Source organism: Rhinolophus hipposideros, assembly GCF_964194185.1.
Source record: "Rhinolophus hipposideros genome assembly, chromosome: 3".
NCBI lineage: Eukaryota > Metazoa > Chordata > Mammalia > Chiroptera > Rhinolophidae > Rhinolophus > Rhinolophus hipposideros.
The window spans coordinates 1641671-1660604 of record NC_138049.1 but is presented as its reverse complement, the minus strand read 5'-3'; the positions used below and the strand labels follow the sequence as shown (position 1 = coordinate 1660604).

General features: G+C 41.7%; 1 protein-coding gene across 12 annotated transcripts in view; it reads left to right on the top strand.

Annotated features, from left to right (window-relative positions):
* The window catches only part of AFDN (afadin, adherens junction formation factor), a 131468-nt gene that overhangs the window by 32582 nt on the left and 79952 nt on the right, over positions 1-18934 (top strand). For 11 of the 12 annotated variants that reach the window (XM_081035369.1, XM_081035379.1, XM_081035378.1 and 8 more), the window contains exons 2-6: positions 2372-2567; positions 5707-5822; positions 7541-7704; positions 10024-10184; positions 18191-18348. In XM_081035369.1, coding sequence (XP_080891495.1) covers positions 2372-2567; positions 5707-5822; positions 7541-7704; positions 10024-10184; positions 18191-18348 — 795 coding nt within the window. The remainder of the gene's footprint in view (positions 1-2371; positions 2568-5706; positions 5823-7540; positions 7705-10023; positions 10185-18190; positions 18349-18934) is intronic. The other variant, XM_081035371.1, reaches the window with a different exon arrangement.

Genomic DNA, 18934 nt, shown 5'->3' with positions numbered 1-18934 from the left:
GGGCCTCCAGAGGACGCAGTGGACAGAGACGGAAGCTGCAGTGGGAGGACTTGAGTGCTTACAGAGGGGTGGGGCTGTGGCAGGCAGTGGGGGGCAGGGGTCTGGGGCACAGGCCTGGCACAGCGTGAGTGTTTGAGTAAGGACCTAACGCGTATGCACACTTTTATAGTTTAAGAGCATCTTGCACATTCGTTGTTAATATACCTACAGTTTTAGGATTGCCGGAGTAACAGATGGGAGCATTTAAAAAGGTATCAGCTGGACTTTCTTTGCCACTTGACCCAGGCTGGACAAAGAGGCAGTTCATAGGATTTTGAGAACAGAGCAGGACTCCTGCTCATACAACTTTCATCTTGCTAACTCATTAAGCTTCCTTAGACGTCACCCCATAACCAGGGCCCTACTTCCCCCAGAATCTGTGGTTCAGTGGGTGCTTCTCCCACACACATGCTCACTTCTGTATTTTTTCTGGACCAGTGGGAAACGGGAGGGTGCGCTGCTTAGTGGTCAGAGAGTGGGTCAGCGCAGGAAAGCTCAGAGACTAGAAATGTGCCTTCTTGTCTCTTTTTCTGGTTTAACTTTCACATAGCTCATGCAATTAACCCTATCCTAATATCCCATTTTCCTTGCTTTTCTTCAAATAAATAAATACTTGTTAGATGTTGCGTCCTGCACAACACAAGCCGTGGGAAGGCGAGGGAGGCGGCGAGGGTTAAACTCTCATAAAGAGACAGAGACTCAAATATAGTTAAACCACAGAGGACCAAGGGACTCACAGCCTCAAGGGACTGGAGCCCCAAATCGGGTCACCGTGGGTATTTATTGATTTTTCACAATAGAAATCACATGATTAAGGGCAGGGTCTGTGAAACTCTTACACCATACAATAATCATTCATTCCAAATCCCATAATTGTCCCAAAGCAACCCATGCATACCATCCCCCAAATGACCAAGGTGTGGTGTATACAATCCCTGGGGGAACAAGTCTCACAAGATAAGATTATTCCGTGAGCCAAACTGGAGGGGCGAGATGCTATTGTTCTAATGGGTTCATTACACCTGAGGGTAAAGGACAACAGTTGAGGCAAGCGTCAGCAGCTTCTCAGAAGAGGAGGGGCACAGCTACCTCCTAACTTTACCTTAGCTCATGGGGGTCCTAGGGGGGTCCCGTCTGGCTTAGGTTGTTTCTCCCGTGAGAAAACTTACCCGTCTTTGACTGCAGACCCTGCTTACAAGGACCAAACATGGAGACTTAGAGTAGCATAAACTCAACCCCAATGAGGGACAATCCCACAGGGTCACCTTTCCCTAAGGAAAGATTGGAGGGGACAGACTGCTAGGTTGCTGTGTGACTACAGTTAGATCATAATTATCAGGGAAGAATAGGCTGGTGCATTGGGGGAAAACGGAGAAAAGTGTAACTGATGAGCTTGGAGCGCGGTGGTAAGGGTTTGACGTCTGAGAGAAGCCGTAGAAAAGAGGAAAGCTAAGGAATGACATGAGCTGACCTAGTTTTAATGAGATCTTGGATGGATCCTGGATCTATTTTGATGATGGAGCGACTTAGTGTGTTAGTGTGGAGGGCAAGAAAGGAGAAGACTGAAGATAACTTCTGTTGAGCAGCTAGAGTCAGCGAGTGACCTAGGAGTTAGCAACATTCCCTGAGGTTTCCTTGGGAGTTGTGCTTTTTTTCTGTGCTCAAGGAAATAATGGGTACACAGGAACTGCGGCCCTCACGCCTCACATCCCCAGATAAAGTGTAACCCAGCAGACAGAAAGCAGGTTGTCTCCGATTCAGCGGTTCCCAGCCTGTGGGTTAGGAACCACCGTGTCTTAGGTTATATGGCAGAGGGCCTTGTAGTAGGATTCTTTTGACTGGAATTACATTGTATTTTTCTCTAGAAGTGAGGTTTTGAGAATAGTCTAAATTGTGTTTATTGATTTGGGGCAAGTTACAATTATAGTCTTCAAAGTTAAGAGTTTCCATTTATTCACATGATGGCAGGAGTGAGGCCAGTAGTTGCTTTTTGCTGTTAGAGTCACCCCATTATAATCTCAGCTGGATGGCAACTCTGGAACAGGTGGCACGGGCTGTCAAGTTCATTGGCTCTGGGTTTTAGTGCTGAATTTGCCACATACCTGCTTGAGCAGAAGAGTCAAACTTTGTGAATCTTAATGACCAAATCTTGAAAATAGGGTTTAATAATAATAGTACCTACTTAACTGGGTTGTTGTAAAGACGGAATAAAATAATGCACATCCACATGTGCCTGACAATTGCTGAAGAATCAATAAATGTGCTTATTATTAACATCAGCTGCTCTTAGATTATTGTTTTTCCAAAAATGTATCATTTTGTTTTCTTTTAGGATTTGGAGTTCCATGGAGTGATGAGGTTTTATTTTCAAGATAAAGCTGCTGGAAACTTTGCAACAAAGTGTATTCGGGTCTCCAGTACTGCCACCACTCAAGATGTAATCGAAACACTGGCAGAGAAATTCCGACCTGATATGCGAATGCTGTCCTCTCCCAAGTATTCCCTCTACGAAGTGCACGTCAGCGGAGGTCAGTGTGTGTCCGCTGCACTCGTGGCAGCAGGCAGCTGCCTCGCCCATCCCTGCCCGGGTGCCTGACTCCTGCTGCTTCCTCTGGAGAGACTGGGGAGCAGTGCACAGGTCGGCCAGGCCTTGGCAGGTTTGGGAAATCAGTCCTTCTGAGTCTCCAGCATGTGTATTTGTTGGGAGTTAGAAGGACTGTTAATGTTATATATGCTTATTTCTCCTAAGGTAAGTAGCGTGGCGTTTCCTAATTAAAATTATGCAACAGATCTTGGTGTCACATGCATTGATAATACAGTAGTATGCTACTTGCTTTTGGAGTGATAGTCCATGTAACTCTTATGTGTAGATTATAATATTACAGTTAATTATAACCCAGTTAAATATATGAGTGTGAATCATCAGTCTCACTGTAATTTATGATGTAAAACAGCATATTTTCATTATTCTTTGGAAGGATAATTAGGGCATCTGTAGGAAACGCATATGTAGTTAGTAATTTTTCCTTGTTCTAAATGTTTGACATTTCTGAAAATGTCCTATATCTGTATCAAATGACAATTTAAGTTGGGCTCATTAGAAATGTAGGAATTTATAAATTTTTTGAGTGCTTTAGAAATGTTGAGTCACCTGTAAAAAAAAGTCTAATTAATACAGCAAATAAAAGATTATACTGTAGTACAAATCCAAACTGAATACCTGTTAAGTTCCATCCACAACTCCTTTTTGAACATTATTATTATTATTATTGTTATTATTTGACTTCAGAAATATAGCTTTCTTTGTACATTTGAAATTGGGCTAAATTTTTTGGTAATGTATGGATTCGAGTATGACCAAACACTTTTTCCTGGGACTGTATACAGTAGCCGGGGTTGCTTGCTGTTCAGTTAAGGTCATGAGGGTGTCACCCACCTACAGAAATAATACCCAAGCTAAATTGGGTGATAGCCTCAAATTTGGATGGTTTTCTGAGGTTGGTTTTTCCTTTACCTCAGAATCTTTGTATATGAGTTACACACAGGAAGACAATCTCTCAATTCCAGCCCTTTTTCTGTCTGCATTATTTTGGTAATTTTAATACCCCTAGTGAAGTCTTTGCAATAATATGATGGCAAGATTGGAATTTGAAATCTAAAAACAGAATGATTTTGATTTTTTAAAATAACTTTCCTTTAGATTTTCTTTACTCGGTTCGTTTTTAATTAAAAAGTAAAATATGTTATTTGTGAGGAGTTGAAAACAATAGAAGTGTGTAAAGAAGAAGGAAATGGCCTCTTCCCCTGGCTGTGAGTGGCCCACCGGGGACAGTCTGACTCTCAGCTTCCACATTGTGTGTCATGTCGGAGGGAGTGCGTCCCCCTGGACCTCACTGCTGAGGAAAGCCTTGCCTTGCCTTCCGAGTGTGTTTCTCAGTCAGTTTCAGGGCTTAGTGTGTTTTTAAATGGCTTTTCTTGGCCAAAGGCCGTAAGTACCTGGTACTTCATTTTGTTGAATAGCTAGAGTCAGGCAAATTAGTAAGTATTTACATGCTAACAAGGTTGTGGCTGTTTGAAAAAATAGTACACATCAAATGAAAGGAAAACTCCAGTTTCCCTTCCGTTCTCATCACAAAACTCCCTATGATGGGCTGTGTGCCTCTGGGCCCTCCCCAGCTCCTGGCTGCAGGCAGCGCTCCCCACGGTGCTTTGGGGCAGTGCTTCTTGTTGGTTACAGCCTGTGGACCGTGTAGGGGGGGTGCCTGGAGCCAGTGCCATCGTTCCACAGGGAGAAGGGTTCCCTGGGAATTTGGAACGCCCCCTCCCCAAGCTCCACAGGGCTCAATTCTGGGCCCCCACCTGTGCTTCGACCGCCAGGGCAGCCACTGTTGTCCTTTTTGGGCATTGGGATTCCTTGTGAAGTCAGTGGCAGGATAAAAAGGTTGCTGCTGTTTGAAAAAAGCCCGAGAACCACTGAGGCAGGCAGAGGTGTCTTAAAGTATAAAGGTGTAGCAGGACCTTGACTGTATTTCCATTGAATAGTTAGGCCCAGTGCTTTAGAATACTTCATCCTTGTTTTTGTTTTATGATTTAGGCTTATTTGTTCTTAATATTAGATGTCAAAAAAAACACCCTGTAAGGATTTTTATTTAGTACAAACTTTGCAACAAGAACAACTCGGTAATTTTGGTTTGTAGCAGAATTTCTAATTTCTTGATTCAGTCACTGACTTATTACTGTTGATTTTCATTTCTCATATTTTCAGTAGATAAAATAATAATTTAGAATTTGTTCTCGTATGCTGATAATTAACATTACTGTTTACATACTTGTACAGTATTTACTAAAAGCCTCTATAGGTCTGTCTTTTGAATTTAAATTTTAAATCTTGCTTCCTTTACCACAGGAATTCTTTAGCAGCTGGCACTGCCTTCTGTGTTTGCTGCCCTCATTTTAGCACACCCTGCATTACCTTTGCCAGCTGTAGGCTCCTAGTGTGTGGGCTCTGGGAGCCCCCCCGTGGGCTGCAGTGTTCCGATTAGTGCCCGGAGGCTTGTGGGATTTCTACTGAGGAAGGAAGTGTGGCACTGAGCTGAGCACTGTCCTGCCAGGGAAGGGGGAGGGAGGGGCAGTGGTCCGATGTACAGAGGCCCCGATGTACAGCGCTAGAAAGAAGCGTGCCGTAATCGCTTCTGAGCCTGGTGAGGGCGCGTCCTTGCCATCCTTGGTGTCATTAGCACGAGAAGGAGAATCTCATGGCTAATTGGAACTTCCCTGACATAGTAACATTGTTCCCTTATTTTCCTTTTGCTTCTAAGATAATTTGAGTTACAGGAGCAGGATTATAGCAATGTCCTGTATCCTTTCTTTTTTCCCGTAGTTCGCGTGTATGTCTCATTTTCCCAATTAGATTCTAAATGTGAGGAGACTGTCCCCGGTCAGTGTCTCACCCTGGGTGCATGATACTCACCGTACACTAGTGACACAATATTGAATTAATTATTAAAACTCTCTCTTACCATTTTGAATTACATGTCAGTCTAGCAGGAAGTACTTGCGGTAATAAGGTATTTTATGTCTATAAAATTAAATGCATGTCCAATTGTTGTATTAGCTAGAGCCATTAAATAACCATAGCTTAATTTATTTTTGTTTCATGTTTTGAAGAAGAAAGAAGATTGGATATAGATGAGAAACCGCTGGTTGTACAGTTGAATTGGAATAAAGATGATCGAGAGGGGAGATTTGTCCTTAAGAATGAGAATGATGCTGTCCCTCCTAAGGTACGCTGCTGCGGGCCAGGCCGGGCCAGACGACAGCGCAGACTGGGTTAGCGGGGAGGGAGCTGGGCTGCCTCTCGGCTCCTCTTCCTCAGCTGCTCTTTGATCCTCCCTGAAAAGGATGGAAAAGTAGCCCAGCCTCTCCCTGCTTCATCCTGTTTTACCCAAGAATCCCAAATATTGCTCCTTACTTTTTCAGTTATGTCAGCTTCAGTTACTAAGAGATTTAATGATCAAGTAATAGCTCCAGTTCCCCCCCCCACATTATAAAATCATAATAAGTTTTAATGAGAATCAGAAGGGAAAATAAAACTATAATAACCTATTTCTGTCTGAACTTTCAGATACAACTTAATAAAATACATTTCAAACCTTTTTCATATTGTATGTGTAAGGTTAGGAATTAATGAACTTTCTTAGGATGGTGATAGAGTGACTCTAAAACTTTCTCAGGTGGTGGGATGTCTGGAATCCCTGTGCTGCTGCTCTGTTTATGTGGAATACTACAATATTGATAGACTTTGAAAAAAACTGGAATTCTGTCTCAAATCAAGTGGCATCTTACATGAACATTCAGTATTGATAAGTGACGGCAAATGCAAAGGTTAAGGACATTTTGAGAAAAATCTTTCATTTAATTTTTCCCCAACACCTTGGGAAAAGACGAAAAGACCAGCAGCAGAAAAGTTTTGTTTTGTCTGTGGGATGTCAGTGTTCCCTGTTGAAGAGCCCTGGTGTATCAAGTATATCCTGGGCCTTACGTGTTCCCATGCTCTAGTGACGTATTGGGTTTGCAGTGAGCAGCGAGTATATATAAATAGGAATGGCTGTCCTCGTTGGTTTTTTTTTTGTTTGTTTGTTTTCTTTTTTGCTGTCCACGTTTTATTTCATTTCTGACCACAGTGTCAGCTGATGTGCCTTTCCGTGGCCCCCACATCCTCACTGATGTGTGCTAGAACTCTTCCTCGGGTCAGGAAGCTGCCGAAGCTGCTGGCAACGGAAATGGAAGTGCTGACGTAATGTAACACAGAAGGCAGTGCTCTTTCCCAATAAAATAACCATTTAAAATTTTTTTTCTTGATTCTCAACTAGTCAACCTATTGAGATATACAAAAAATAATTTGTCTCTGTCATCTGCTGGCAGGCCATGTTATAAATGAAGAATAAAGAAGCAAATAGACAAGATCTGGAAAAGAAATGAAAAGTATTTGCACAAACTATACTTATAACTTTGCTTTATTAAAAGCCAATTTATTATGACTACTCTTAACATTTCTTTTGAAGTTAAAAAATCTCTACAGTAGATAATGATTTCAATGCATAGTTATTTCCATATTTTCATTAGGTTTTTTAAATTTAAACTTATGTAAGTTACTTGAATTTTTATTTATTGAAAATCAGATTTCATGTTTCTCACTGCAGTTGTCTCAGTGGATTTGGTTTTTTATTTGCCTGCTGTTGCTTATTAGTTTTGAATGGTGATATTACTTACACACAGTGAAATGCACAGGTACTGACTGTATAATTTATTAATATTTGATCAGTATGCTCCTGTGGCTGTCAGCCCCGCTAGAGGGGAAGGGTATTTCCTCCCCGCACCTTTCCCTGCTCCAGCAGCTTTGCTGTTGGCTGTGGCCTATGGGATGAAGGGAGCTAAGCCAGAGATGAGCTTTAGTGATTCTGTGTAGTAGCCAGCATAGTGATAATGTTGCTTTCATCAGAAGGCTCAGAGTAATGGACCTGAAAAGCAGGAAAAAGAAGGTGTTATCCAGAACTTCAAGAGAACTCTCTCAAAGAAAGAAAAGAAGGAGAAAAAGAAGAGAGAAAAGGAAGCAATGAGACAGGCATCTGATAAAGATGATAGACCTTTCCAAGGGCATGACATGTAAGTTAATTTGGGTGTACTCTGGCTTCTGTGTCGGGATTTGTTGCTGACAGAACATGTCGTCACTCTACTTGCTAATCGGGTTAACAACATTGTTTTTCCTGAGCAGACTGTGGATGTCAGTGTTTCCTTCTTCTTCGCCTGGCCTTGCTTGCCATGTCTGCTTTTCTGGTCCTTAAGGCAGCAGTGGTTTCTTATGTACCTCACATGTGCTTAACTATGATCAGAGATTGTCCAGACCAGTGAGAAGGGCAGCTGTTCCCTTTGAGGTTCAAATGCACCATCTAGTTCACTCCAGCCTGACCACTTTCCATTCCTTATTTCTTCCCCCCAGCCCGTGCAACATGTACTTACCTGGGTAAAAACATTGGCGCTTCTGACCTCAGCCGAGGGAATAAGGGAAACAATTGCATTTTCATTATAACAGAAAAAGATATTAGAAGAAATTAGCCTTTCCCTCCCTTATGTGGGAGTCTTCAGATCTGAAGTTAACTTTTGTCAGTTTTCAGTTTAGTTAGTTCATTTAATTACTCATACACTCAGGGCTCTCACTTGCCGTGGCGTTGACTGCACAGTGGTCTGTGCAGTACCTTTCTGTTGCTGAAGTAACAGGCAGTCATTTAGAAAGTGAGAATCTGTGGACTTTTCAGTAGGGGAAAGGGGGTCACCTGTCATCACATGAGCCAAAGACGGCCGTAGTTTGTTTTTGCTGCACAAAATACATGCTTTATATATTTATGTAGAGTTTTTAAATAGAAATACAATAACCGTCTTCAAAAACTAAAACATTCCACATGACATTTTTTTACTTACATGTATACATATGTATATTTCACATGAGTATATAGTCGCAAATGTATATTCACAAAAAACATATTAAGTAATTTAAATGACTGAAGGATTCTGTGTACATTTTTTCTATAATTTGGTAGCCGGCCCTTTCTGTGCACTTGTAGGTGGTTTACAGTCGTTGGGTACTGTGAGTAACAGCCCAGTGAGTGCTTGTTCCGTAGCTTCAGGGATCCACCTGGCTGTTCCCTTAGGACCTCTCTGAGAAGGGTGGCGTGGTGCCAGCCTGATGCTTCCTTGCCAGATCATCCTTAGAAAAGTCATCCCCAGCCCGCTCATGTCCTCATACCCTGTTGGGTTTTACAGAACAGTATGCTATCTCCACAGCATGTAGTACTATCTTGAATAAATCAAATTTTATCATTAACAAGGTAGGAGTCTTTCTACATGTTCGTTAACTATTTAAATTCTTCTGTTGTGATGACCTGTTCAAGTCTTTTTCATTTTTGGTTGATTCTGTGTTCTGTATGTGTTGAGGATATTAACCCTTTGTCAGAGAATGATGTTTGCTGTCGAGTGGAATTGGAGCTCATTTTAGGTTCACAGTGGATTTAGGTATTAATCTGTTAGGCAGTGGTACCTATGGGATGAACATGAACTCTGTAGTATAGTATTACGTAGTAAAGCTCTATTGAGTGTAGTAGTTAGACGAGAGAAAGGATTTGCGTTAAATGTATTGCTTATATGTAAAAAATACAAAGAAGAGTTTAAAGCTTATGCTACAGTTTGTTTTATCAATTCAAATTATGGGGTGATCTGTTATTTCTGTTAAGAAAACTAGCTACTTAAAATGAGGTAAGTTGCTCAACTCGATTGACTCAAAGCTTGGCTGATTTTTAATTAAATTATTTTCGTGATTAAGAATATCACTTAAAGTATCGTTATCAAACGTCAAGTTTATCAATCTTAATATTTAATATTCAACTCATCATTTTGTACAGTACAATTGACTGCTCATCTTAGGAACCACTGGAGCAATTTCCTTTTGAAAATTTAGCTTCAAGTAAGTGAACATTGGTAAATCTTTTAGTTAAAAAATCATGCCGTTTGAGTTCTTCAGGATTTACTATACTATTAAGACAGACTTTTATTAAATTAAAGTATATTCAGTCTTTCTTGTGGTTGGAATGTTGTGTCACGCATTCGATTTGTTTTAGGATAACAGTGGTGGAAATTACTGAAATCGTAATTGATACATTTGCCTTTAGGTTTATTAATATACAATAATTAAATTATATAAACTCACTATAAAGTTTTAACTATACATTTCTGCTTAGTTCAGTCTTAGTTTGTATCGAGAGAAACTTTATTCTTTATCCACGGTAATTAGCGCATGGTAAATAGTACATGACAGACCTATGTGGGTACAGATGTAGCCCCGAAACATCTGCCATTTTGATTTTTGTACAATTACAATGTAACTTCTACTACAAAATTTAAAAAATTTTGCTGGTGTCTTTTTTCTTACAGTGAGAATTCTCGGCTGGCTGCTGAGGTTTACAAAGACATGCCTGAGACCAGCTTTACCAGAACGATTTCTAATCCCGAGGTGGTTATGAAACGGCGCAGGCAGCAGAAACTGGAGAAGAGAATGCAGGAATTTCGGAGCTCAGATGGGCGACCTGATTCAGGTACATGTTTCTGATTGTTTTCTGTTTCATTTGTTGTAGAGAGCACTACTTACTTATACTTCTTATTGAATCAGGAGGCCTTGCTTTAGTTAAGTTAGTGTGTGATCCGGCTGTTAACAGAGGTGTAGCCTATGTGCAAAAGCAAAAGCAGTGCTTTTCTGGTGCAAAAGCAGTGTTTGGCTTAAGTGTAAGTTCTATTCACGGAGAGATGTGTCTAGTTACGTAATTTCACCCTGGAGGGCTCTTCTTTTGTTAATTTTGGAAAATTTCAAATATATACAGAAGAAGAGAGAAAGATACAAGGAACTCCCATGTACTTATTATGAAGCTTTCATAATTAATAACTCATATTTCATCTCTACTCCCACACATGTTGCTGCCATTCCTATTTTGAAGCAAACCCCAAATTTCTCATTATTTCACTTGTAAGTATTTTGATATATTTTCCTGTAAGGTAAAGCTTCTTCAAAAACAAAACAAAGCACAGGATCATTATCACATACAAAAAACTTGACAATTCCTTAATAGCAAATACCAAGTCGTTCAGATTTTCCTCATTGTGTCAGATAATTCTTGCTCTCAGTTGGTTACTATGTCTTTTTTTGTCTCGTATTCTAAAACCCCCATTGCTTTCTTTTACCTCCCAGCTTGCTTAATCCTTGGTCTGTTTTAGAGAAAACCTAGGTGGCTTTGTAGATTTTGCTGACTATAATATATCCTGTGGTGCCATTTACCATTTTTTCCTCCTGTTTCTCCATTTCCTTGATCAGATAGAGGTAGAGGTTTGGGTTTTGGGAGCGGGAAAGGGTGGGACAGAAATACTTACCTTGGTATCATCTAGGTGAGCAATGGTTTGGAAAAAATTGTAATGGATTTAAAACTTCTCACTGTATACCCATCTGTTGCAGTTATTGTCCTTCTGGTTCTTGGTGTGTCACTTTGAGCAAGTGTGTGTGTGGGGAGGTGTCTTCCAGCTGGCACTCGCGCCTTTGACATGGCCCCAGTGGTCCTGGAGAGCTTTTCTGTGAAGAGATTCTGTCCTAGGCTCCCCTTGTGCATTGCCTGCTCCGGACTAGGAATCCCATGCCTTTTGATAGGGTATGCGTCTGGTTGCCACGCGTGCTCGTAGCTGCCTGCTTTTGCTTCAAAGCCCACTGAGTGGACAGAGTTAGCAAATGCCTTTTTAATGCCTTTCTAAACTTTGGTTTTAGAAAATCTGGGCATCATTTTTTCTCCAATAAATTTTTTTCTTCCTAACAACAACCTAATTATTTGCTTTTTCCTATAATACATAGTAATAATATCAAAATAAATATAATGCTAATACAGTAGTAGTACTGACAACATGATACTGAAAATATTTTAAGCTTTTTGTGAAATTTTTGTTTGTGAATATATTCACAAGGATATACTTTCAAATTGTATAATTGATTCCTGTCTGTATGGTTGTATACCAATATTGATTTCTAGTCAGGTTTATTTATTTTGCTTTTGATGTTAGAGGTTTGCTTCTTTAAAATCCAGTGTCGTTTAATAGTTTCTAAGTCAAATCTACAAAACGGTACATTTAGAGAAGTCTGGCTTTTTGTCCCCGTCAGTCCCTTTAATTCATTGGCAGAGCTCTATACACTTTTGCCCTACCTTGTTTTTCCCATTTACCAGCATATTCTGCAGATTATTCTGTACTTCTGAGGGAAGAGACTTAAAGCACATGACTTTACTACTTGATCTATAAATTGGTTTTGTATAGGTTTAGCTATTTGACATAAAGCTTTTATTTATAATTAACCTATAATTGTATTCAGTGAAGACAATACTTGTTATAAAGTTACTAATTATAGTTTTGCGAAAAAAATAATAGCATAATCATTTGAATTTTTTTTAAAAAAATCATTGTACAAGAGGGATATATCACTGATCCAGCCTTTCCTAAAAATTCCTGACCTAATCTGTCATCAACTCTGTTGTCCTTTTATGATGTTATGTTTAGTTGCTTATGAATTGGGCATCATCACATTGCACCCTGCACCCTGTTAGCTTACTCACTAGCTTGAGAGTGTTGAATGTTGGGATGGGCAGTGTTTTTATAAAGCCCCATTTAAAACAGTGCGGGCTGGGAAGGATTGCTTAGTTGTGGGCCCTTTTCTGGAGTACAGGCCTGAGTGGCCAGTGTCACTGCCCATCAGATCGTGTTTCTGACTGTAATCCAGTCCACGCCTGTGGCAGCAGGTTAGACCCCTCAACAGGAAGCTGTGTTTACACTCATGTCATGTTTGCGGGAACGGCATTAGTAGTCTCTCTTGTCGCTATTGGTGAGCTAGTCTGTGCACCCTGGCTCTAAAATACGTGGTCACTTCACCTTGCCACCACGACAGTTTGCCCATGACCTTCTTGCTTTGGAGCTTATGCAGTGTGTTATGTTTCAGTGGGTGTTCCATGCCAGGCAGCCGCTAGTTGCAATGTAAGCTGCCCCCGAAACTTACTTGCCACCGTAGCACCAGTTTATTTTGACCCTCTAAGCCCTTCTAACTGAACCTTCATTATATATTTCACGGGAATTGTGGTATCGGTGACTCAGACCAGGAGAATGAGAGACTTCCTAGTTCCATAAATAATCTGTAGATTACTTTTGATACCCAGGTTATTAATTTGCTTATATATTCTGTCTTGTTGAAGGATTTGATGTAACTTACAAACATATGCACTAAAAAGAAAATACCGTTTCCCTGAAAATAAGACCGAGCCTGACAATCAAACTCTAATGCATCTTTTGGAGCAAAAATTAATGTAAGACCCGGTCTTATTTTACTATTTTACTATATTATATAAGACTGGATCTTATATTAATTTTTGCTCCATAAGACGCATTAGAGTTTTTGTCCGGCTCAGTCTTATTTTCGGGGAAAGAGGGTAAGGAGGAAGGTGAGAAAATACGACGATAAAGAAGAAGAAAGCTGGTAAACATTGTAGAAAGGACAAGACGAATGCTTATTGATACCTGCCATGTGCTAACCACAGACCAAGTGGAAGGGCTCTGTGTGTCCTAGGAAGGCGTTTGGCGGTGTGACTGAGATGGTAACTTCTTCATGATTCCTGGAGAAGTATCCACGTGTGGGCTCGGGGTGAGTCAGGATAAAGATGGATAGCATGGAGGGTCAATCTTTGTAAGTAACTTAAAGTATTATAAGAAGTATGTTTCTAATGTGGATTAGGACACACCATTTCTATGAATTAAGATAAAACAGGAAACCCTCTGTGTGTCCCTTCAGGCCAGGCTCCCAGACACCCATATTTATTTTATCACCATTGGGGGTGCTTTGATGGAAAAGTTTGTTATGATCTGTTAATAAGCTGCTGAAGAGTTTTACGCTGGGGATTTAGAAAGCCTAAGCTTCAAGTCTGGAGAGACTACTGTGGAAGCAGCATGGAGGATGGACTTGAAAGAATTGTGGGGGAAGGAGGCGCTGGCTGTGTGTGCAGTCTCTGAACTTAGGCACGGACGGTGAGCCGTCAGCCGAGAAAGCATGGAAGGATATGTGAGGTGAATGGCCAGGAATTGCTACCAGACTGCTTTTCCCGAGGAGGGAGCATTCAGGATGACGCCTGCTTTCAGCTGGGAGATGCTGATGAGCTGTGGAAGGAAAGAACCTTGGGAGTGGGAGCCAGTTTCATTCACGCCTGTCGTGGGAAGTGCTGGCGTCTGGGGTCTCGTCCTGAGTACAGCTCAGCAGTCAGATGCAGAGAGGTTGGGGAGGGACCTGAGGTCGGCAGGAAGGTTACAGGTAGCACAGGCAGTTAAGGAGGAGGCAAAGGAAACAGCTCCAGAGAATTAGATCGGAGACATGGCAGGACATCCGAGAAGCAGAGCTGTCTATTGACAGGGACGGTTGGGGCGGAAGGAAACCCGAGCAACTAGATTATGTTAGCAGAATAGCTGTTTATGGTGAATATTAAGGAAGTCAAATATAAATTAAAGTGTTTCATTTTTAAGAAATATCTTGGAAAATACAGCTTTATAACCTACTGTAGCAATTAACTTAGTTATTAGTCTGGTAAAGATTATGACAGCTGCTCCGTTACTTTCCTGTCCCCTTAGCCCATGGTTGGTTCCCCAAGATCTGATGACATAACTTACATGTACCTGTCTAACTCACTCCACAGCTGATCAGACATCGTAACTTGTAATACGATTTGGCTCTGGAGTGTGTGTTTTTAATACTCAGGTATATTATGTTCACTTTGTGGTATCTTCAAAGTAGAATTGACCCCAAATGCCCAATTAATTGATTTATAGTCACGGATGTTTTATTGCAGCGACTTGCATGAACAGAATTGTGAGAGACTTAAGGAGTCTGTTGTTCTTGTGCCTCATTATTTCCATGGACGGCCTTGGGAGCAGCAGAGTCTTCCAACATGGACCCTGGTGTCCTGTGAGCTTCCGTTGGCTCATGTGCAGAGTGGGATGAGGGTCATAATCCCCCCTTCAAATGAGAACCGGAACATGTTTATACAAATAGATTTTAGTCCATAGGAGTTTGTAAATGTTAGCTTTTATTCTCTTTCTCCTTCCTTAGCAAATTGGGAGGTGTGTATCTTTGTTATGATAGTTCCATGGTGTTATGCTCATAAACTACACGCCTTTTCAATCAGATTGTATCCATTTATTGCTTTTTTAATCAAAATGCTGTAACACTCATTATACTAAAACCAAGTCAAGTTTTAAATAGATGTTCTAAAACATTTGAATAGATGATAAAAGTAATATCATCCAATAGCTGAATTCATTTGGCCACATAAGTATGAATTTTACAGCTGTGTCCTCATGATGTGACTTTTAGAAAAAGTGCCACTCAACATAAACTTACCTGTAGGAACCATACTGATTTCTTCAATGATGGTCTGATAAACCCTGTCCTTACGTGTTTTCAGACCAAATAGCCTTTCCTCCTCTATGGTCTGTCCCTTTGGGATTGCAGAGTCCTTGTCTAGGCTTTGAGCAGATGTGAATGTTAGAAAAATGGTTTCTGACCATTTGTACTTCTCTGTAGCCGACGAGATGGGGGTACAAGTCCATCACTTCAGCTTTTAAAGCGGAAGGTCGAGTTGGCTCTGTGCTTGTCGAATGTGGAAAGCACGTAGGTGTTACCTCAGCCTACAAAATTGTTTCTACTGATTCTCCTGCACGTTTTTCTTGCGGATTACTTCACATCTGTGTTTGGAAGGGGAGTGTAATTAATACGGATGCATGCGTTTCAGGGTGGGGGCTCCCTGCTGGCCTGTTGTCCCTCTGCTGCCACTCCTCCCCCGGAAGCCAACGTCACCGGGCATTTTACCCACCTCCCCACACACGCTCTGGCCCCTCCCTCACATGAACCTGTACACACACAGCTGAAAGCTTCCCGGGGCTTCCTCCGTCCACTGCAGGACATCTCATTGCGGGGTCTTGGTCTCAGCCAGTGTCTGCCTGCGCCTCCCTGCTCGCAGCTTAGCCTGCCCGCCCTGGCCGGCGACCGCAGCCGGACTTCCCCAGTCACGGCTGGACGAGCACTTCCTAGTCCTGTGCCCAGAAAGCTCTTTAGGTGTCATGCAGCCACAGCTGCTTGTCGTTCAGGGATCATGACAGATGGTGGCTCTTCAGAGAAGCCTTTTACCAGCCATCCAAGGTAGGAGGCTTGTATTTTTCAACATGAACCACTGTCTTCAATTTTATTTGTGTTCCTGTTAGTCTCCTCCCCCAGCACCCCGCAACTAAAATGGAAGCTGTTTAAGGCAGTGTCAGTGACTTGGTCATTGCTGTGTCCTCAGCAGTGGACAGTGGGGCCCTTGAGCTGCGGGAGTTTGCACGTGGTTAGAGGTGTTGACAGCCTGGCCCCTGGTCTGAATCAGGGGTCTGCACTACAATACTCATGTGGACTGGCTGGGTTCTTAAAAGACCAACATTATTTTCCTGTGAGTCAAGTGGTCAAAATGCAATTTGTGCCAGACTTGTTGAAAAAGAGAATATAAGAAATATTCAGTAGCCAGAATAACTGCATTAGAATTAAGAGGCAAGGAGTCATGGAAGTTTAGAATGTGCTTCAGGGGATCCACAGCTATTTTAGTCTAGCTCTTTTCAGTTGCAGACAAGAAAGGAGAAAGCTTACCCCAGGTCACATGCAATAGAGGGGATGTGAGGTTTTGCTTCACTTCCCTGGTATTCTTACAGTTGTACTTACAGTGTTAGGGCTTATAAATCTTAGATCATAGGTGGAAAGCAAATTATGATACCAAAAGTGACAATACTATACGAACTCTGACAATTAAGGTCACAAACTTGTTGCACCGATGTTGCTAACCTTTTTTTCATATCAGAGGAATTATCCATTATGAATTTGTACCAGCTGGACAGTTAACTAAGTTTACTACATGGAAGTGCTGAAAAGGCTGCGTGAAAAAGTTAGACGATCTGAACGTTTCGCCAACAGTTCTCGGCTCTTGCATCACGACAATGCACCCACTCACACGACGCTGTCTGTGAGGGAGTTTTTAGCCAGGAAACAAATAACTATTGGAACACCCTCCCTATTCACCTGATCTGGCCCCCAGTGACTTCTTTCTTTACCCAAAGAAAAAGGAAATATTGAAAGGAAGACATTTTGATGACATTTAGGACATCAAGGGTAACATGACAACAGCTCTGACAGCCATTCCAGAAAAAGAGTTCCAAAATTGCTTTGAAGGGTGGACTATGTGCTGGTGTTGGTGCACAGCTTCCCAAGGAGAGTACTTCAAAGGTAACCAGAGTGATATTTAGCAGTGAGGTGTGGAGCACATCTTCTAGGATGAGTTCACGAACTTAATTGTCCAACTTCGTATACATACCATAGGATTCCATCAAAATGTGTATACAAACAAAAAGTAAAACCTCAGGATATCCACATCACTCTGCTCTGGTTGATTTTTTTTTTTTTTTAATTGGGGAAGGGGTACGGGACTTTATTAGGGAACAGTGTGTACTTCCAGGACTTTTTTTTTTTCCGCCAAGTCAAGTTGTTGTCCTTTCAGTCTTAGTTGTGGAGGGCGCAGCTCAGCTCCAGTTGCCATTGCTAGTTGCAGGGGGCTCAGCCCTCCATCCCTTGCAGGAGTCAAACCAGCAACCTTGTGGTTGAGAGGACACGCTCCAACCAACTGAGCCATCGGGAGCTCAGCGGCAGCTCAGCTCAAGGTGCCGTGTTCAATCTTAGTTGCAGGGGGCGCAGCCCACCATCCCTTGTGGGACTCGAGGAATTGAACCGGCAACCCTGGGGTTGAGAGCCCACTGGCCCATGTGGGAATCGAACCGACAGCCTGCGGAGTTAGGAGCACGGAGCTCCAACCGCCTGAGCCCCGGGCCGGCCCTGCTCTGGTTGATTTTTCCCAAATTAGTCCACAGCTAGAAGTGCCATTCTGGTCTGCATCGCCTGGAGGGAAAAATGAGCCCCGTCCTGTACTGTCAGTTGCTTGCGGGACATCTTAGGATTCGAGCACCTTAGGTCTCCTGGCGCCTGTTTTTTAAATTGAACTTATTCAGTGGGGTTAATATTTAACTTTACCAGGGTTTTTAAGTTTCAGATAGACGACCAGGGAGTAGAGAAAATGGTAAAATAAGTATATAACCATGTACGAGTATATGTAAGGAAAGGGGAAAGCAGTTCAAGAAAGAGCAGTACTGTCAACAGATTCTAGAGTTTCTTCCTTTGTTCATCCATTACCCATATGGTAGTCAGTTCATCATTATGCACACTTTTTCGTCTGGAAGAGAGGACAGAAGTAGTCTTTGTCACATAGAATGCCCACTGGAGCAAAGTGTCACGAGATGAACAGGTTGCTGATGTATGCCATGTAACGGGAAAGGAAGATGGTGTGTGTACACCCATCTTTGCATACACTGCAGCTGGAACTTAGCTGTCCTTTTCTTAGGTGATGGAAACGGTAGCTGTCTGTGTTAGTGGGTAAAGTTGTGCTCAAAGATGTCTCGTGTTTTTCAGGTGGGACGCTGAGGATTTATGCAGATAGTTTAAAACCAAATATCCCCTACAAGACCATCCTGCTGTCTACTACGGACCCTGCGGACTTTGCAGTGGCCGAAGCTTTGGAGAAGTACGGTCTGGAAAAAGAAAACCCTAAGGACTACTGTATTGCCAGGGTAAGCGGCTGTAGGGTAGGCGGCTGTCAAGTTGGTACCGGAGGATAACTGTTAACATTTTGATACATATCATTCCAGTTGTTATTTTGCATATATAGGTAACTTTATTTTAGTAAAATCTGCTTTAATGATGTATTCTTACGGCTTTAACTAAGATATGTCATGTAGATTCACCTTTTAAGTAAATTTCAATTTGCTATTCAGAATTAATCAGCATTTGGTTGATATGGTTCATAGCCATCCATAATTTCTTGTAGATAAAAAGTATCTCTTAGCGTATGTAAATCTATTAAATAATAATCCGTTCCACCATGTTGCATTTGAGATGATATGTAAGAATGAACTTGGTAACATTTTTCCTTTCAGTAACTCGGCCTCCTTTTACAGATGAAAACCAGAGAATGAAAGAACGCCTCAGTAAGGGTCAGGAGGCTGTGAAAGCCTTCTGTGGGCTTTTAGTGATGGTACCTTTAAGGTCATTTGATGATTTCGTTTGAGGCTCTCCTGGTTTTGGTTTTCTGTTCAGTTTTGTCCTTGCTGTTTCTTTTGTAGGCTTAGGCAATACAAATCAAGAGCTGATTATTAT